Below are 22,182 nucleotides of genomic sequence, written 5' to 3' on the forward strand. Positions count from 1 at the left end.
GGCACAGGGCCAGGAAGGGCGGGCACAAAGGAACAGACCTCAGCAACCTTCCTCATCTCCTATGAATATGATATGGAGTGTTAGTGTTGGCCCACCGGACAACTTGACATAAGGCACAATGGAAGACGTAAGGCACAATGGAAGACGTCGTCACCCAAGTGTGCCTCCCTCCTCTGTCATGCAACTGCCGGTTGGTTGGAGCACAAACTCCTAATCCAAAGACTAAGTCACAGAGGGTTGTTTTGACTGACTTTTACGTCCTCTTCCTCCCTCACCACGATCCTCCGGAAGCTGTAGTCAGCCAATGACCTTCCCAGTGAAAGACCTTTCCCACAGTCCTTTTTTGGTCGGAGATGCACAAGAGGCTGTGCTTCCCTGGCAGGCCCTTCAAACAAATGAGAATAATAACACACTACCCTCCTGACTTCAGAGAATGGTTTTAAGAAGCAAATGTGATGGGATGTGAAAATGCTCTGTAAAGTTGTAAGACCCAGCAGTAAAGGATGAGGGTTAATTTACCCCTCCAGGACTTCCGATCCATCTGCTAGGGCGATAGCTTAGTCCTTTTCTGATAATGGATTAATGGCTGATGTACAACAGTAGAAGCTATGTGGCTCATTAACCCATGACACTAGAATCTTAGTTATAAAAGTGAGCAACTTTATAGAACACATATTAGCTAGAACATTAACAAAATGATCAGGATTTAATGTTTCCTAATGGGCCATTATATCCTTTTTGTTCTTGAAGCAGATTAAAAAATACATGAGTCTGTGACATAGAGATTAATATCGTTCTAAAGAGCTGGCATCAGAACACTAACGGACACACAGGGAGCTGCTTGTCTTTGGCCTGAAAACTGGAGTTGTCTGAGGAAAAAAAAAAACTTAGAGAATAGTAGCTATTAGTAATCATCTTTTAAGAAGTCAGACCAAACCTTACATAGAAATTAACCTGCTGCTGAAACTGTATCTGATACCCAAAATTAGTCAGGAGGCTATATCCACATTTAAATTATCGTAGCTTCAATTCTACCTTAATGATTGCTGCAGCAAAGGAACATTTGATCAGGAGGTAGCACTGAAGTTTACTACAAATGGAGGTTTGACATCAGCTAAAAATAGCTCCACACCCAGAATATGAAATGTGAAGAGACCACAAATCAGTCATCCTGTGACCATTGCCGAATACTCACACTTACCTATAGAAAGAATGTTCATTTTCTAGGTACTGTATTTTATTACATTTTTAACATGCTCTACTGACTAATTTTCCCAGAAGCATTAGAATATTGGTGGGAGGGAGGGGCGGGTGGGTGATGGGTATTGAGGAGGGCACCTGTTGGGATGAGCACTGGGTGTTGTATGGAAACCAACTTGACAATAAATTTCATATGAGAAGAAAAAAAAGAAACAAACAAGTAACTGTGTAGAGTACTGGGATTGGGACAGGCTCCAGGAAGGCAGTGTGGCTTGATTGACTCTGAGTAGGGTGGAGGGGATGGGCACAGGGACTCGGCATCTTTTCAGTTCTCTCTCTCTCTCTCTCTCTCTTTCACAGCTGGTTATCTGATCTGTATATTGGCCAAATGTTCTGAAAATTGTATGAGAATTAGAATATTGTTTTAAAGAAAACCATGAGTAAGTTAATATAATTCTATGAGCTTCTCTGAAGAAACTTTAGAGCATTTAAAAAGCATGTTTTTCAAATCTTTCAATGGGAAGTGTGCATTCCTTTCTCCTGGACCCATGTTTATTATTTGTGGTTTTGTAATATATGCCTGCCTATGTTTTTGCAGAATTGTTGCACTATATTAATTAAGAAGAGCCCCAGGACCCAAAGTGTTTGAAGTTCATATAGCAGTTGCCCTACTGACACATCTTTTCTTGAGTATTTATTGTTACATGAAATTGCTTTTATAGTTTCTACCTTATATATAAATTAGCTATATATATATATATGTATATATATATATATATACATATATATATATAATTATAAATAATTAATAGAATTGACTACATAAAGATTTTATGATGCCATCATGCCATAACAATGTAAACAGAATAAAAAGCAGACAACCAACTGAAAAAAAAAAGAATGTTCCCTATATAGGGGGGCCTGGGTAACTCAGTCTTTTAAGTGTCCGACTCCTGATTTCAGTCCAGGTCATGATCTCACAGTCATGAGTTGAAGCCCCATGTCAGACTCTGCACTGACAGTGTGGAACCTGCTTGGGATTCTCTCTTCCTCTCTCTTGGCCCCACTCCTGCTTGCATGCTATCTCTCTCTCTCTCAAAATAAATAAATAAACATTTAAAAAAAGAATTTCCCAATATAACACATTAACCTGTCAAATTTGAAAAGTGATTTTTTTTACATGCCTATATTTACTCTTTGCTTCCTCAATTAGTGATATTTGCCTAGTAAGATTGTCTAATAAGATTTAAAAAAAAAAAACAAAGCTGTGTGTTTTACTGTATATGCTTTATTATAATTAAAGTTGTATCTTTATGATACCAAATAATGATAATCATCTCGCTATTTCCATCAAGTGCTAATTTGGAATTCTAAATTAATTAATTTAGTTAATTCAAGTTAATTTTTAAAGTGTCCAGTATCTATATACATGATTAAGATTCTTATTAAGCATATAATTTTGTTACTTATAAATATATGTTTCTATATGAATACAGAAAATAGGCTTTTTAAGTAGAATTTCAAACCTTTTAATTTTACTAGACAAACAATAATTTACCCTCCGAAATCTTTGTGATGGTGAATCTGTTGGCAAAAATTAAAGGTATAACACTGAAGTTTGTAACTTTTCCAGAACATGACTTTTTCTCAATTATCACTTAGGATCCTTAAACATGTAATTGTGAATTTTCTTGGTTAGTATGGCATACAACTTGTTAAAGAATCTCAGCCAAAAAGGCTGTGGTAAATAGAAGGAAGGAAAAAAAATAGTTACAAGCAGAGAGGGAGGCAAACCATAAGAGACTCTTTTTTTATTTTATTTAAAAAAATTTTTAACGTTTATTTATTATTGAGAGACAGAAGGAGACAGAGCATGAGCATGGGAGGAGCAGAGAGAGGAGGAGACACAGAATACAAAGCAGGCTCCAGGCTCTGAGCTGTCAGCACAGAGCCCAACATGGGGCTCGAACTCACAAACCCATAAACCATGAGATGACCTGAGTCGAAGTCGGACGCTTAACCAACTGAGCCACCCAGGCGCCCCCATAAGAGACTCTTAAATACAGAGAACAAACTGAGGGTTGACGGGGTAGGGAGTTGGGGGGGGGGCAAGGAAAATGGATGATGGGCATTAAGGAGGGCACGTGTTGAGATGAGCACTGAGTGTTGTATGTAAGTGATGAATCACGGGAATCTACTACGAAAGCCAAGAGTACACTATATACACTGTATGTTAGCTAACTTAACAGTAAATTATATTTAAAAAAAAAAAAAAAGAAGGATCATTTCTTGTTACATCCTTGTGGAGCTGTAAAGCTGTACATATTTTACAACTAGTAATTCCCTAGTACTCTAATCCTAGGATCACACCTAAGGGACACCAGGTTAATGACTAAACTCTGAAAAATACAGTCAAACCAATTATTTGTCGGTAAGTTTTTGGAAGACATTTTAATACATCTTGTTTAATTCATGTAGCATTTTTCCTTAATGCATTAAACCAATTTATCTGTGTAAACGTAGTGTTGTTTACAGGAATATTGTTCCTTTTAGCATGTGGTTGAAAAGACTCAATTGTGGCAAAAAACACTTTTCAAAGTGGCATAGTATAACACAGGGGGAAGACGCCAACTCTCAATTCCAGTGTCAATTCTTCTCATTAGCTATCCTTGAAAGCAAATTTTTCATATCTATTCTTCGTCATTTTCTTTCTTGCTAGTTTTGTTTGTCCTTCCTCACCCTAAGATAAATATTTATGTTTGTTTTCTCTAAGGCTTTTATAGTTTATATTTTATGTTAACTCTTTAGTAGGTAAGAAATTGACCCTTTGATTCTAAAGGATGCATGTTATTGATCTTATTTAAGAACCAATAATTCATCAATGAATATTTATTACATATCTACTACATGTTTAGCTCTGTTTTAGATACTGTGTATATAAAAATAAATCCATGCTCGCTCTTGAGAAACATAAAGTCAATGGGCAGGACAATCCTAAAAAGATAAATTATACTGCAGTGTGAAAAGGGCCAAAGAGCAGATGGCGACAATGGTGGTAGTTTTTCCATTGACCAGGGTTCTGCTTCTTGGTATAGCTAGAATGCTGAGTTCATGAGGTACCATCATTACAGAGCCAGACTTACATTAGCAGAAAAGAGTAAGTGTACTGTTGGATATGGACTGGCTATGTCCAAGGCTGGACAAAAACAATAGACAAATGTCATTGGGTAGGCACTGTTGCTGCCATTCCCATCTCAGAAGTCCCGAAAGACCACAACATTACGATTGCTTTTCAGGTAAATGTTAGGCATAGGATGCAATGCTATGTTTAACCTGTGTGTGATATGGAAACTTAGATTACAGAGGCTTGTTTGGAATATCTTTTTCTTTCTTCTTTCCCATCTAACTTGAGCTCCCTGGAGTCTCCTCCCTGTCTTTCGTACTTGTGAGATAAGAGGTGTGCGTGGTAGGATGTAGAGCTGGGGGTATGGGTAAGAAAGAAAGGCAGGGAAATCTGCCGTCATGCCATCACTCCATTAAAAATCTAGGAACTATTAGAAGCAACTAATCTAAAAGAAAGTATTCTAATTCTGTTCACAAGCAACTCTGTGTCGATTAGGAGCCTGGTTAAATTTTCTTGGGAATGAGCCTTTGAGACTAGTCCACAGCAAGAAGCTTTGAAGAGTTCTGGGATGAGCTAGTGTTATGAATCATTGTCCTACAGTCAGCTGAGATCTTGTTTGTCTGTCTGTTTATTTACTCTGGGCATCTGGCTTTGTTCTCAATCTTAGCAAAATGTTCACAAATAATCCATTTGTCTTATGCTTTGCCTGACAAGTAAATTTTGACCATCACCAGCACTGATACTGTGGTTGTTGACAGTCTCTTTAATCCCTTGCGTATGTGTTTATGGGATGCAACAATTGACCTAGCAAAAACTTATTACAATTCACACATGAACACTAAACCGAAGCCTCGTGTTATGTGTAGTTATGACCAAATTAAGTATTTATCAAACTAAGAAGCTGAAATTTATATATCCCCAAAGTAGAACCTTCTTTATTCGATACTGAGAATCTTTATATAAATGGTCCAGAATGTTTTCAATAACAATGATGAGCTGATGGCCCTAACACATTTATACATTCACATCAAGTGATAGGAACATGTTTATTTCTAAATGTTCATAAATAAATGTGCATTGTGTAGTGGATTCTAATATAAGCTACCTGAATTTGAGAGTAGCATTAATGGTCATGAGTAAAATAAATAATCAAAGAATACTATGAATCATCAAATAGCTACAAAAATTCTCGATGGAATTATTTATTATCTTGTAATTCAAATTCTGTCTTTTGTTCATTTTATATAACGCATGGCTCTGACCTGTTGATTCCCGGTCTACTGAAGGTCCCCATAAAATTCCCTTTTTCTCCTAAGTTGATCTTTTTCTGACAATGGCAGCATTTCTTTCCTCTCCCCTTTTCATTCTAGCCCTTCTTTCTAGCTCCTCCCCAAAGGCAACATGATCCAAGCCATCAAGTTACCGGGCTTCCTACTGCAAATCAGCCCCATCTGTCGAATGATTCAAAGAGAAGCTGCTATTTAAATTCTGGACAAAGTGGAGAAGAGGAGGGAGGTGGGTGTTCCCCATGTTACCATGCCCAGCACGGCTGCTATCTTTCCAGCAACCTTTTATTTAACTTCACTTCATCTGAGTTATGTGATATTGGTCCACCCTTCCCTACAATGCATCTGGTATGTATTATGCATCTGGCCTTCCCTTCTTCGTGGATCTTTCCTGAGGACCAGATAGTAGCACTTACTGGTCTCTCATATAATGTGAGATCGTGGAGAATAGATACTTGGGAAGATTCCTGCCCTCTCAGAACTTTCTTCATGGGCAGGTTGGCTCTGGGGTAATATATACTTGATCAGAGTCACATCTAGAAGCTGGAAATGTAAATGTGTAACATTCCCCAAATAGAGGCTGATGTACCATATAGCATAATTCTCTACTGAAGATTGCCTCAATTTTAAAATATAAGGGAGGGCACCTGGGTGGCTCAATTGATTAAGCATCTATTCTTGATTTTGGTTCAGGTCATGATCCCATAGTTCATGGGTTCGAGCCCCACATTGGGCTCTGTACTGACAGTGATGGTGCAGAGCCTGCTTGGGATTCTGTTTCTCCTTCTCTCTGCCCTTCTCCCTCTTATGCATGCTCTCTGTCTCTCTCTGTCTCTATCTCTCTCTCTGTCTCTCTGTCTCTCTCTCTTTCTGTCTCTCTCTCAAAATAAATAAGTAAACTTAAAAAAAAAGAAAGAAAGTATAAGGGAACTACTTGGACTTTTAAGTTGAAATCGAAATTTTATGTAACTTGCCTAAAGTATTACAGGCTACTCGGCACATGGCCTGAAATTAGAGAATGTTAAACATATAAATGAGAATGAAACCTGTTAAGAATATAGGGGGAATGCAAGTGCCCTTTCTATTTCAGTTCTCCTCTGGTTAAAAGTTTAAAACTAAAGTCAGTCAATAGCTTGTTGCCCATATTGAGATTTTTCTTTTCCTTTTTCTTACTGGCGAGACTATGATTAGAATGCCAGGCGAACTGTGCCTTTTCAGCCTCACTTACTTGGTCCTTGGTGCAACTGCTGCCTTTGAATGCTACGGGCTCTCCTTCCCCCACCAAACGTGCCTCTTAGAAACAGTGCCCTTCACTAAGGAAACAGACTTTTAAAAGAATGACAGCTGTGACAGTAAAAAAGAATCTTCTCCTGTTTGATCTGTTTCTGGAAAGTCTCCAAAAACTAACTTTTAAAGTGCTAGACTTCCTCAAAAACCATATATCTCATTCCCAGACTTTGAGAAAAAGAGTTGGACCCTTAGTGGATGATTTTTTTTTCCCCGCCTCAGGGATGGTGTGGGCATATTCTGATTGCTGATTGAACCAGCCTCCACTTCTCCAAACCTTGGCCTTTCAGTGTGCACAGAGCTCCTGATGCACAATACTTATCCTCCAATAACAAATAAGATGCCATCAGGACTTATGATTGGTTGACAAGATACTCAAAGCATCGTTCTTATAGGGAAAATGCATCAGGCTGTGTGAGTCACATAATGGCTGCGTAAATGGCTCTGAATTGAAATAGTTCTAAATAACTTTGGTGTGCAAGATAATATAATTAATATAGACTAGATATTTTTAGATTATAAAGTGCTAATTAAGAAAATATGATATTTTTGGCTGTATAATGGATGGAGAATGATGATTATAAACAGTCTTTCTGTTACAGAGCTGAGCAAGGAAAAATGTATGCATTCGTTCTTGGGGAAAATCTTGTGACCTAATAAGATTTTTAAATTTATAATGATCCATATGTATAGTGGAATTACTGTATTCGTAGGAGGAAACCTACACTATTTGACAGCTCTTTGTGTTTAGACAGAGGGGAAGTAGGACAAGCATAGACAGACACTTATGGCCTCATACTGTTGCTGTTTCAGTCATTGCAAAAGATGTAGCCACAGTAACTACCCAGAATCCCTAGAAATAATCCCAGCTCATGGGAGGAGGATTGTTGGGTGCAGGTGGAACTGTGAAGGGGAAGAGGTTGGATAATAGTATGTATATTCATTTAGGTACTTTCAAAAAATGTAGCTAAGTATGCTTTTGGACAAGTTGGATGCTTTGGTTTAAGAGTAGCTGCTATCTATAAAGAAAAACAGAAATTTATATTTCTCCTTATGATCAGCAAATTGAAAAGGATTTAAATATTCTTCAGTGGGGCGCCTGGATGGCTCAGTTGGTTAAGCATCTGACTTCAGCTCAGGTCATGATCTCGCAGTCCATGAGTTTGAACCTTGCATGCGGCTCTGTGCTGAGAGCTCAGAGCCTGGAGCTTTCTTCAGATTCCGTGTCTCCCTCTCTCTCTGCCCCTCCCCCACCCACGCTCTGTCTCTCTGTCTCTCAAAAATGAATAAATGTTAAAAAATGTAAATAAATAAGTAAATAAATAAATAAATATTCTTTGGAAAACTTCCAATTGAACTCTAACTAAAGAGAGCTAAAAGTGATCTTTACTTCATTTGGGGAAATTAAAATTATTGAGATTAATCACTGCTAATAAGAATTCACTTTCTAATATGAACTAATTCATGTTTGAGAAGCACCCTGAGCTCCTTAGAACCCTAAGACAGCTACGGCCATGACTCCACCCTGGTATTAAAAAAAAAAAAAAAAAAAAAAAAGGAAATGACCTTAAATAGCATTATTCCCAAAAGAATCAAACAGTAGTAAAACAAAACAATTTTTTTAACGTTTATTTATTTTTGAGACAGAGAGAGACAGAGCATGAACAGGGGAGGGTCAGAGAGAGGGAGACACAGAATCTGAAACAGGCTCCAGGCTCTGAGCGGTCAGCACAGAGCCCGACACGGGGCTTGAACTCACGGACCGCGAGATCATGACCTGAGCCAAAGTCGGCCGCTTAACCGACTGAGCCACCCAGGCGCCCCAAAAACAAAACCAAGTCCATTATTTAGGTGACTCCTTTGTGGCCACTGCACTTTATACACTTGTGGAATATCTGGCTGGTGATAACTTAATCCTATTTGGATGAAGTGCATAGAAGTGTTGTTGACATGAGGTGTCTCCAAACTTGGTATGATGACACCTATTTATATCAAAGGATCTAGGGAGACATGCAGGGAAACAATATTTCAAAATGAAAAAATAGCTACAAATGGGCAGAGTTGGGCTTTCATTCCCAGTTCAGCTCCTCCCCACAGCACAGTGAATAACTCCCCCAATCACATATACACACCAAGATTTGTATGGAACCTTCAAGACCCTAATGAGGAGTCAAGCAATAAGAATAGGTTAACACACATCCCTCTGCTACAGTGAATATCCACCCAGAGTTGTATTTAAGTCACTGTCTCTGAAACTTCCATATCCCAAGAGGCTGCCTCTTACAAGCCATCTAAGAAGGTTGCTGTGCAACTTGAGATTGATGGTGATAGATAAGAACCTGCCAGAGAGGTTTTTACCACATCCAAGTTTGCAATTAATCAGACCTCTTTCCAGCCTTCACAATTATTTCAGCAAAGGAAGCAATTAACAAAATAGTCTTCTTTTGTAGAGGGTTTTCAACCACACCAGCAGCCACATTCATAGGTCAGAAACACCAATATTATTCTTTTTATCCAGACACTTTTCAAAAAGGGAACAACTAAAAGGACTACATGACTATTCTTTTTATTTTTTAAAAAGAATTCTATCACATCAAAACAAATATCTATTTTTTTTTTTTCTCAAATGAGGAATTTTTCCTACCAAAATTGAAAAATAAGTAAGGGTGTTCTTTTCAGGTGGTAAACTTAGCAAGAAAAAAAAAAGATTAAAAAAATATTCTGTTGTGCAAATTAAGTAAAATGTGTGCATACGTGCATATGCATATATGAATTATGAATACACCATGCTATAAATACAACACATTAGCGCCAGCGTGCATACCAAAGGTAGCACAATTTTATGGTCTCAAAATCCTGATTAGCATAAAAGGCATAACATTGTAATCAAATAATTATTGATTAACACAAAGACAGAGAAGCCAGATGTGTTGAGTGAGCTCGGTAATTAAGTAAGTAAACTACAGGTGTTTAAAATTCATAGATTACAAGGATAGGTGTACTTATTTTCTAAAAATCATCTGTAGGCAAATCTTAATGTAATCAGGTGCATCAATTACATACCAGAAATGTCGATATCTGTGAATGTACGTTATCCCTTCACAAATAATTAATATTTGAAATGTTTTCAGGGCTTAAGTCCTTTGAAGTCTTTGGAGGGCTGTTTTCACAAGGACATCTCTGGTTCTGCCCAATGGACCTGATGCACATCAAAAGTAGACAAACCAGTGTACAGGAAGATACGGCTAATAAAGGGACAACTAAAAATTAAACACAAATAAGAGACCGGGAGCTTGACATTTAAAAGAAAAATATAAGTTCTTTTGCAAATCGCAGATTTTTGTTAATTTCTCACTGTAGTAGAAATTTACTACAGTAAAAATTTACTACAGGGCCAAATGGCCCTGTAGTAAAAGTGGCTTCATTTTTACTACATGAGTAGTACATTTCTTCCAAAGGAACTAATGATTTCTTCAGTCATTATTAGGAAACTGCAAGTTTTTGTATGATTGCTTCCAATTGTATCAAATGACACAAACAAACTGATTTAAGGAAGGAAATTAGGTCTTTGGCCATGGTTCTTTTCCTCCTACCTATGTACGCACAGTGCCTCAATTATTTTCATTACATATGAGAAAGATGCTGATCCTTTGCATACTTACCTTTCTTAAGAAATGCATTTGATAAGACTCATGTCAATTCCAAGATGAATGCAACAGGGAAGTATAAATTTGAAAAACCCTATGGGGCGCCTGCGTGGCTCAGTCAGTGAAGCATCCCACTTCTGCTCAGGTCATGATCTTACAGTTGGTGGATTCGAGCCCCACATCAGGCTCTGTGCTGACAGCTCAGAGCCTGGAGTCTGCTTCGGATTCTGTGTCTTCCTCTCTCTCTGTTCCTCCCCCACTCATTCTCTTTCTCTCTCTCAAAATAAATAAAAACATTAAAAAATTAAAAAAAGGAAAGAAAAACCTTGCAACTCCAACTTTTTTCATATGTAAAAAAAAGTTTGTGAAGCTTTAGAAGTCATGTGGTTTACCAACACCATGTGATCTTCAGCTTTAGAGACAACCTCCATCCCTGCAGTGATACCCGTGCTCACTCTTTCCACCTTCATCACCACAGCCCAGTCCTGCCTTTCTTAGGACATAGAAATGGAATCATATGGTATATCTCTATTGAGTCTGACCTCCTTCACTCAACATCATGTCCATAAGAGTCAACCATGTCCTTGTGGTATCAACAGTTCATTCTCTTTTGTTGTTGTGTGGCTTCCATTTTAACAACATACCACATGTTTTCAATCTATTCTACTGTTGGTATACATTTCAGGCATTGGCTACAAATAGATGCTAAGAACATTCTTGTTCAGGTCTTTGGTGGATGTATGCATTCATTTCTCCTGGCTACGTACTCAGGAGTAGGTACACTAGGTCCTAAGACATATACTTATCTAGCTTCAGTGGGAATACAAAACTCTTTCCAAAGTGGCTGCACAAATTCGCACTCCCACTAGCAACATAAAGAGGGACTTTGAGGGATGTACAGTTGATTTCTTGTTTTATAAGTTTTTCTCAATTCTCAACTGAAATCATGCCTCAAAAAACTAGCAGTTAGGTTTGTTCATTCTTTTGATTAAAAAAATATATTGAGCTATTTTTGTGAGCTTGGCATGGGAAAACAGTGCTGATTATAGTTGGTTTATAATCTTGTAGGTTAGTCAGAAAACTGATTATAAAAAAGAATGTGTCATCTCTACCCAGATAAAGCTATAAAATTAGGTGGAAGAATTGGGCACTTGGGAAGCACACAGAAGAGTTATATTGCCCAGACTTTCCAGGGGCCAGGGATGACTTTCCAAAGAAAGTGATGTCTCTGCTGAACCCTAAAAAGAAATTGCAGTTGGCCAGGTAACCAGGATGGGGAAGGGTTGTTTGTAGGGGCAGGAAAGCGGATGGAAGGTAAGAGTGAAAGACAATATTCTATAAAAAGGGAACAGAGTGTGTGAAGACCAACAAGTTAGACAGAACAGTTCATTTGGGGAAAAGGATCAGTATGGCTAGAGCACAGATTGTGAAGAGAAGGACAACAAGGAGTCTGCAAAAGTGAGTAAAGATCCTTCAGGCTTTCCCAAGGATAACCTTTTATCTTTGGGCAGTGGGAAACCGTTGAAGTATTTTTAAGCAACTAGTGATATCAACACATTCGGGTTTAGAAAATATTATTCTGGCTGTAATAAAGAAAATAAATTTGAAGACAGGAGATGCCAGGAGTTACATTTAGGGGTCACTGCAATTGTCCCAGAGAGAAACCATGGTGGCCAGTCTAGGATAGTGGCAACTGGAATGGAGAGAAATAGAGGGATATTTTTAAAAAAAATTTTATCTTCAAGCAGTATGTAATACTTAATAAAGAATAATGAAGTAGTCGACAAATACTCATTTTATCACCAATGAAATAAAGATAAAACTTTTCCCTCACAATTAAACCCTTCTTGTTTACTGTTCCATGATCCCTTTTTTCACTCTGTATTCTGCATTTATTTGTTATGTTTTTATATTTATTTAAAGTTTTACCATATATATATATATATATATATATATATATATGCGCATTCCTAAAAAAAATGCATAGTATTGCACAACTTTTAAAACTTTATATAACTGAGGTCATACAATATTTTGTCCACAACTGGATTCTTTTTGTCAACATCATGCTTAAGAGATCCATCCTTTTGAATATACATAAGCTTATTTAATTCATTTCTACTTCACATAGCATTCAATTACACGAATACCAATTTATTAATGCCTGATAGACATTTAGCTTGTTCTCAACTTTTTGCTGTTGCAAACACCATTGCTAAGTAGACTCATATGTGTATACAGGTGGATGTGTGAGCTAGGATAAAGGCAGAGGGATAAAATTGCAGAATCAAGAGGCATTCCCATTTTTAACTTTTCAATGTTGCCACACTATTCTCTGGTAGACTAGTGATTATCCTGCATGTGACTGGCCCCTGTACCACACTGAACAATGACAAGTCATATTGAGCTTGATCATTCTTACTAGGATGTAGTTAATTTTATTGTAGATTTTTAAAGATACAAATTTGGTCTTTGTTTTGCTATCTATTGGATCTTTGGTTTTTTAAGTAATTTCTGCTATTATATATTTCTGATGTCCTTACTCTTTTTAAATAGCACTCATCTTCGATCATGAAATGTGCTTTTTTGTTATGTTTATAGTCTGTCTTCCCATATGAGAATGTTAGCTCCAATGGAACAGGGATTTTAGTCTGTTTTGTTCATGGATTCATCTAGATCCCTGAATAATATAGGCACATAGCAAATATTTGTTAATAAAATCTATATCTAACATCTTTAGTTTTAACTTGTGAGTCTTTTAAAACTTTTAAACTAGATGCTTAGCTCACTAATTTTTAGCCTTTCTTCTTTCCTACTAAAACATTTAATGCTATACATTTACCCTCAATGTGATATATTTATTGTTACTATTATTCTAGACGTATTGTTTGACACTAAAAATAAATCTGTGTTATGTACTTTGGCACTGTGTGGATTAATTATTTACTTAATTTTTTAAATAACCAATTGCTAATCCTTACAAGAATCAAACAATTTTGTTAAAATTGGCAAAAATGTGGTTTTTTAAGTTCTTTTATTCCTTCTGCCTTTATTGCCTGACACTCATCAGTAATGTAGAATTTTATTTCACCAGCTTGGTTAACTTGATTTAGAATTTCTACTGGAAAAAGACAAAATAAATGCTTTCTTCTTTCTCTTTACTCATTTTTTTCAAGTGCAGTTATTTTTTATAATTAAGAAACACTTTTTAGAGAGAGCAGTCATAGCAAAATTGAGCAGAAGGCACAGAAGTCTTATTTAAGTAGCTGCTTTAAATATTAACAGTGAGTATTTTTACCTTTCTTTTTTGATCATTATGGAGTCACGGATTTTCATTGATTCAATGCATTTTGTCAGCCTTAAACATTATTCTTTCTGATGTTCCAATTATTATAACTTCAGCCAATAACAGACCCTACATATTGGTTCCCACATGTTTTCAACAGGACTCCTCAATTTTTTTAAACTGTCTTGTTTTCTAGAACAAAATATATTTCACACTGTCTTTGTTCCTTCCTTGTACCACACTGAATTTAGCATTTCTCCAGGGAAAAACCTTGGTTCTTATACTGGGGAGTGTGAACCAGAGATGTTTGCTGCTACCGGAGTGACATTGCTTCTAGGCCATTTCGATGAACAGAGATCACACACACACACACACACACACACACACACACACACACATTCTATATAATCATTTCGAATCGTGAGCACAATTTGAAATTTTCAGTTCAGTCTTAACATCATAGTGGTTTTTTGCAGCGATACAATTTTATTGCCATGTATAAGGTGCTGTGCACATAGCACCAAACCCACAAAGACTGAGGGGATTGAGCTTATATTAATCATTTAGACAAAACACGAATTTATATATACTTACAGACTAAAACTGTACTAATTCTAAAAGTCAGCTAATCCAGATATGAATATAAATAAAAGAATCAGCAATAGAATTATTTTTTAAAGTGCTACTTATTATGGGACTAAGGTTTTCAATTGAATAAGTTAAAAAATGAGAACAAAAGAAAGGAACACAAATATTAGCCATTTCCATGAAAATTATACAATGAACTGTATGACTGAACAGACTAGAACCAAAGCTCAGAGCATGATAGTGAAAGTTGTTTTGGTGACACAGTGCAAGTGGGGGAGGGGCAGAGAGAGAGAGAATCCCAAGCAGGTTCCACGCTGTCAGCGCAGAGCCTGACGCGGGGCTTGAACCCATAAAGCCGTGAGATCATGACCTGAGCTGAAATCAAGAGTTGGATGCTTAACCAACTGAGCCACCCAGGCACCCCTGGTTTCCTCATTATTGAGATTAATTGATCGTGGGCAATGTTTTAGTTCTTATTTCGAAAGTAAAAGCATGTGGATAGTAAAATATATTACTTAAATTTCTGGAAGAAATTTCTGGAAGAGCAGTCAACTCTTTGTTTTCCAAATCACACTATTTCACTTAATTTCTTTGATCTTATAACTGTTTTTTCTTTTCTTTTTCATTTTAATTCCAGTATAGTTAACATACAGTGTTATATTCGTTTCAGGTGTACAACATAGTGATTCAACAATTCGATACATTACTCAGTGCTCATCGAGATAAGTGACTCTCTTCTCTTACACCGAAAATTTGTATTTCCAACACCATTTAACATGACGACTCCTTTCTTTTAACCTACATATAAAGAAAATGGTTTTACAATGCCACGCTGACAAAGATGCACTGGGACATACTGTTTCGGGCCCGTCCCTTCCCCTTTACGGGGGCCGATGTGCCCAATTCCAGGCCCGCAATGATGCTGCTGCTGGAGCGGCCTTCCTCAGGGCATTGCCGTCAGCTGACAGGTGGCTGCCACCCGATGAGAGACGGTTGTCCTCCATTTATCTCTTCCTCTCGGCCCCACATGCTATTCTGCCTCCAGAATATGTCTCACCTCTCTGTTCTGCCTCTCTCTACTGCTACCACCTTTCTCCAAGACACTCACCCGCTATCATAACCACCTACCTGGCTCCGAGTTTTGCCCAATCAAACCCATCCTCTTTACGTTTCTTAGAGTTATCTTTTTAAGAATGCACAGGAGATGATGCTGGTATTTGACTTCTCAACTGGACTCTGCCGTGGCTCATTGCCTGTCTTCAGCCTCATCATACACCACTTTTATCCTCACCTCGGCTTCCCTCCAGCTATACCGGTCTTCAGTCAGTACCAGGAATACTGACACCTCTTTGCCCTCACGTGATCTTTGCACTTGGAGTTCCGTCAGTGTGCAACACGCGTTCCCCAGATCTTCACACATCTAGTTCCTTCTCATCTAACAGGTCTTGGCCCAAATATCCGCTATTGGAGAAGCCTTCTCTGGCGACCTATTAGGGAGGAACTCCATTTCACATCCCAGCCACTCTCCAGCAGGTTATTTCCTTTATATTAGTTTTCGCAATGGGTACTTACTCTGCCTACTTAGTTGTTTCCTTTATTACCTATCTTCTCTGCTAGAGTATATGTTCCATGAGGACAGGGATAAGATCTCTTATGTTCAGTCTTACATCCCAACACATAGCTCACATTAGAAACTCCATAAATATCATTGGATGGATAGATGAGACTTCATTCCTTCCTGTTGTGGTTCAATTCAGGGAATTAAGCCCCAGGATGAAGACAAAAGGCTTCATTACTTTTAGCTCTGCCTCTGGTTTATGACCAATGGTACAGAAATGAAAAATCCCAGCAATACCTAGTTGTAGAGATGGGAAACAGGAAGTCAGAGTAACCGGTGGCCACTTACTCTGCACACTGCTTTTTTTTATCTTAGTTTTTTAATTTGAGTATAGTTGACACACAATGTTACATTAGTTTCAGTTGTACAACATAGTGATTCAACAAGTTTATACATTATGCTGTGCTCAAACGTGTAGCCACGACTTCTCACCATACAATACTATTATAATGTGGTTTTTTAGATGTTTATTTAAAACATTATTTTGAGGGAGATAGGGAGAGACAGCATGTGTGTGCCAATTGGGGAGGAGCAGAGAGACAGGGAGAGAGAATTCCAAGCAGGCTCTGTACTGTCAGTGCCGACCCCAACATGGAGCTCATGAGAACATGACCTGAGCCAAAATCAAGAGTTGGACGCTTAATCATCTGAGCCACCAAAGTGCCCACAATATCATCAACTATATTCCTTATGTTGTGTCCTTTATTCCTGTGACTTGTTCATTTCAAAACTGGGAGCCGGTACCTACCACTCCCCTTTACCCATTTGCCCAACCCCCACCCGCCCCCCACCGTAACCATCACTTTGTTCTCTGTATTTATAGGTGCAAACTGCTCTTTGTATTCAGAACCAATGGCACAGACTAAGTGATTATGACTTAGCAAATGACAGACTCTTTCTTCCCAATGGAAACTTGAATATCTTTTAAACCTATCTTTAAGGAAAACAACATATAATTGTTAATATATTTGAACTGGTACCTAGTCTTTGTATTACATGCTCTAAACACTTACACCTCACTACCAAGCACTGTGTTTGCCCTTTACTCTATGGATCCATAGTACCCTCTAAAATATTTAGTGCTTTGGTGAAAAAAAAAAAGTAATTAGAAATGTAAGCAAATTGTTTTTACTTGTCTAATTCATATTCTGAGATGAACGAGTATCTCAAAAGAAGTTTCAACTAACATGAATTCTATTATCTAAATATAAACCCAATGCCAACTCTTTAAAACTGAGTAAAATCTATTTTGTTAAATACACGTTTGTCTCCAAATGTCCTGGCTTATGATAAGACTGAGTAAAAAGACAAAGAAAGGAGATAACTATGTAAGAGTGGATTCAATGATTCTTTGAGTCACAATTAAGGAAACAGAAAAAAAAAAAAAAAAGAGTATCATTAGCAGTTGAGCATCCATTTCTAGAAGTAGAGAGGGTTAGTTGAATTAAACACATGCCCAAAAAAGCAGATAGAATAAGAATAAGACAGAGACTATCTCCTTGATTAATAAGAGATAATATAGGGGCGCCTGGGTGGCTCAGTCGGTTGAGCGGCCGACTTCGGCTCAGGTCACGATCTCGCGGTCCGTGAGTTTGAGCCCCGCGTCAGGCTCTGTGCTGACAGCTCGGAGCCTGGAGCCTGTTTCGGATTCTGTGTCTCCCTCTCTCTGACCCTCCCCCGTTCATGCTCTGTCTCTCTCTGTCTCAAAAATAAATAAACGTTAAAAAAAAATTTAAAAAAAAAAGAGATAATATAGTGATATACTATAAAAGAAGTGAATATTGAGCTTTTTTAGGACATGAGCTGATTCCAGTGCTGCAGCTACACTTATTGTGAAAGGAATGTGGGCAGGCATGTTCACCTACACGGTTGATGAACAACACTTCAAAGAATTCTGGAAATTCCTTTTTTGTTTAATTCAAGTATTTGAAGGAAATGGGAACAAGTTTGGAATTCACACTAGAGAGATGAAAGTACTTTGAAACATTTAATATTTGCTTAAATAGATATTAGGGGGAGACAGGTATTCTGGAATAATTTTCTTCTAAGTCATAACTTTGTGCGTGTGAGCAGATGCAGCGGGCATGCGGTTCTCCACGTGTTTCCTTGGAGGGACTCTTGCTTTCCTTGCCCACCCTTGAGGCCACCATCCTGTGTTCTCACTACGTTCACTCCCAAACTTCATGAAAAAACACACCAAATTCTCCCTTTCAGTCCCCTCTATTCCTTGTAATCCAGTTTTTCACTCCCAATCCTCTCCTGGCATTGCATTTCATAAGGCATCCCCCTCCTGCCAAACCAGTCATCAAATTCAGTGGTTCTTTTTAACCAGGCTTTGAGTCTATGGCATTACCATCTTCCCTGAAATTCTCTCTTCTGTTAACCTTGATGTGTTTTCTCTCTCTCCAGGCTGTCCTTTGCATCCCAAGCCCCTCTGCTTGGGTTTCATGCATTTCTTCTCCTTCCTTGCTTTCTTTGTCGTCCAAACTGTCCTTGGTAATCACACACGCTTGCATAAATGTAAATATCATTGTTGAAATCTTTTAAATTCTAAAGAAAATGACAAGGATGTCAGTCACCAGTTTTCTTAAGCATGTTGTGCTTAAATCATCACTATACTATTCTAACTCCAAGAAGTGAAAGAGAAACAACGTTTGAGCTCCTTGAAATTATTTGTAAGGATAGCTTTGTTGATCCAGGTTTAGCCTTAACCCATGTATTTCAAATCTATAGGCTTTGATGTGGTAATGAACAGCTTAAACAAAGTAAATGACCTTCTGTATTTTTTTTTCATAAAAAACTTTGTTATAGTTTTTTGTTCTTCATTTCCTCTGATGTGCTTCATATACAAAATTGAGTTATTATGTGTTAAGGGTTTTTGCAATGTTTGAAATCTAGCTACTGAAGGGGATTCAAATCAGACACACACTTGCAATAAAATTTTATACCAAATTTAAGTTAGAAGTTTAAGCTTTAAGTATAATTTGATGCTATTGATGTTCTCATTCACATTTTAATGTAGTCATGGCAAAAAACAGCACAGTTTTTAAATATTTATAGTACCAGCAAATTAAGTGAGAACTACACAGAGGGATTTTATGAGTGTAGCAAATACATACCATGAGTTCATAAATTCACTTTTGTTTTATTTGTGTAATATAAATTTCAGTCAAAATCATATCGGAAGGAATTTAGAGTCCAGCAATAGAAAAGGCCACTGGGGAAGAATACTTAAAGAGCAGAAATTGCTATGACTTTTGAGATCACTCCAGTTCATCTTGAACCTAATGAATTCTATTAAAACGGGAAATAATAGTTTTTTGGTTGTGATCATGACTAACTGTAAGAGATTAAATCTGATGGTCAGGAAAGGGAGCAGTCAGTGTGCTGTTTGCCTGCAGGTAAATTGCCTTGCGTTAAACTGAATTCACTAGCTAAAGCAATTATTTTTCTATAATATTCTCCCTTCAGAGGGCACTGCAAATGATACAGGTAGCAAACCAAGAACCGAAAAAAAAAAAAGATGTAAAATGTTTTATTATCAATAAAGTGCTGTAACTGTGAAGGTAACTGAATGATATGTGTAACAAACCAACAACCCAAAAAAGAAAAAAAAGATATAAAATGTTTTAATAGTGATATAATCTGAGGCATACCTATAATAGTAGTTTTGTTAGCAACCACAGCCCTTGGGCTTACCAAGCGATAGGAATTAACTAGAGGCCAAGCAGGACTTCTGGGCAAGGCTTTTATTGGGGATTGCACTCCAGCAAAAGGAAGACAGTATGATGGGGAAAGATAGGATTCAGTGGGCAGAACGGGAGAGGCCAGGACTTGAGGTCAGTTTTTTGGGAATCAAGATGCTGGCTCCTTACCTATTCTTTTCAATCCATTGTTACAGCAAAAACAGTCTGATCTCAGTTGTTCGAGGTTCACATTCCACCAAAATACTAATGGGCATCTTTTGAGGCTAAACACCCGGGCTGTTGTCTCTGCTAAAGAGCTCTGAAAGCTTATTTTGATATGTAAATGCCAAGGATTGCCTTCTTGGTTCTTTTGCTCTGGCTCTCAGTGGCGTTTTCTGGAATTGAGGAGGAATTTAGGGTATGAGGAATTGTAAAGGTTTGGGAGGGAGAACACCATAGGCAACCGGGTAGTACCACATCAGAGCTGAAACTACAGACTGCAGAGGATCAAGTTGTGGGTCTGTCATTAAATAGGCAATTTATTTAATTTGTTCATTAAACTGGGCAATGTATTTTACCTCTCTGTGATTTCCTTTCCTTATGTGTGTTAGTTTCTTACGGCTGCTATGTAACAAGTTACTACAAACCTGATGTCTTAAACAACAGAAACTTAATCTCACAATTCTGGAGGCTACAAGTCTGCAATCAATTTCCTTGGGCTGAAATCAAGGTGTTGACGGGGCCATGCTCCCTCTGGACCTCTTGAAGAGAATAGTCCCTTGTCTCTTCCAGCTTCTAGTGGCTACCAGCATTCCTGGGCTTGTGGCCACATAACTCCCATCTCCAATTTTCCATGGTCACATTGCCTTCTCCTCTTCTGCCTTGTGTCTGATCTCCCTCTGCCTCCCCCTCATGAGAATACATGAGATTGCATTTAGGGCCCACTCAGATAATCCAAAGAAGGTAAAATTCACAGGTACCAGAGAGAGGCACATGAAGGTCTTTTGAGGGGACTACTATTCAGCTTACTATAAATTGGGTTACTACTAGTATCTATATGAACCTTAAGGATATAGCATATGAAAAGTGCTTAGAACAATGGCTAGAATGCTAAAAAGCACTCATATGTTAGCCCATAAAGGTGATGTCGATGATGATGAACAAGAAAATGCAGACAAAAAGTCTCAAAATGAATAAAATAATTTGTTTTGAACAAATGTAGAGGACCTTGCCTCTCAATTTTTGAGGCGTGCTAACCTTACAATGTTATTTTCCAAAGGTTGTATCTATGTTAAACGATTATAATCCAGTTGTTTAGGCATATAGTATATATAGCCATTTGTGGTTCTGTCTTGTGTTATTTTGCACCTGAAATGTAAGTCCTCTCAACAATTTTCTCCATCCTGAATTCTTCCTAAAGTGCAAATCAGAGACGTGATATGATAGGACTGTCTCCTTTTGCTCTCGTCTCCTGCCCACCTAGGATACAGATCTGATGACATTCAACATTTCTGTGCACCGGTCGTGGTGGCGGGAACACGGGCCTGGCTGTGTCCGAAGAGTGCTGCCTCCGTCCGCCCACGGCATGATGGACGATTACACGTACGTCTCTGTCACAGGCTGCATTGTGGACTTCCAGTACCTAGAGGTCATCCACAGCGCTGTCCAGATACTACTCTCTGTAAGTAGCACCATTGAATCACTGTCTGATCAAGACTCTCCTTTATTGGCATTTTTGTATCTAAACCTGCTGTCCACACCCATGTGGTAGATAATGCCTTAAATAAGCACATGGAGAACATCCTTTAAATAATGGAAATAGCAGCAATTATGCTAACAGTAGCTGTGCTTAATGAGGCAACATCTTCCCTCTTGGTATCCGGACACTTTGTTTTAGAAATAGTTTTCGCTATAGTTTCTAACTTGAGATACAGTACACACCATTCAGTGAAATAGCATCACCGCCCCCCAGAAGCAGTGCCTTTCCCATTCTCTACTTTGGGTTCTTCTGCTTACGCGTCTACTACTGACTGCTTCTACTTCTAAAGCATTCTTTAACTAATGTGCATCAGTTCCAGAGAAAGGAGGATGCAAACACACCCAATGGCTTGATCAATCTAGTAAGCTTCATATTTCAAATAATTATTCCTGGGGGCGCCTGGGTGGCTCAGTCGGCTGGGCTTCTGACTTCGGCTCAGGTCATGATCTCGTGGTCCGTGGGTTCAAGTCCTGCATTGGGCTCTGTGCTGACAGCTCGGAGCCTGGAGACTGCTTTGGATTCTGTTGCTCCCTTTCTCTCTCTCTCTACCACTCCCTGTCACCCCCCATCCCCCGCCTGCTCATGCTGTGTCTCAAAAATAAACGTTAAAAATAATAATAATTATTATTCCTTAAGAAAACAAATCCCTCCAAAGAGTCTTCCACATTTTAGTGCTTAAAGTGTGGTGTCAAGATGTAATT

General features: G+C 38.1%; 1 protein-coding gene across 1 annotated transcript in view; it reads left to right on the forward strand.

Annotated features, from left to right (window-relative positions):
- The window catches only part of NKAIN3 (sodium/potassium transporting ATPase interacting 3), a 701,538-nt gene that overhangs the window by 538,601 nt on the left and 140,755 nt on the right, over positions 1–22,182 (forward strand). Inside the window, exon 4 of the mRNA XM_042923339.1 lies at positions 21,206–21,403. Coding sequence (XP_042779273.1) covers positions 21,206–21,403 — 198 coding nt within the window. The remainder of the gene's footprint in view (positions 1–21,205; positions 21,404–22,182) is intronic.

Source organism: Panthera leo, chromosome F2, assembly GCF_018350215.1.
Source record: "Panthera leo isolate Ple1 chromosome F2, P.leo_Ple1_pat1.1, whole genome shotgun sequence".
Classification (NCBI taxonomy): Eukaryota; Metazoa; Chordata; class Mammalia; order Carnivora; family Felidae; genus Panthera; species Panthera leo.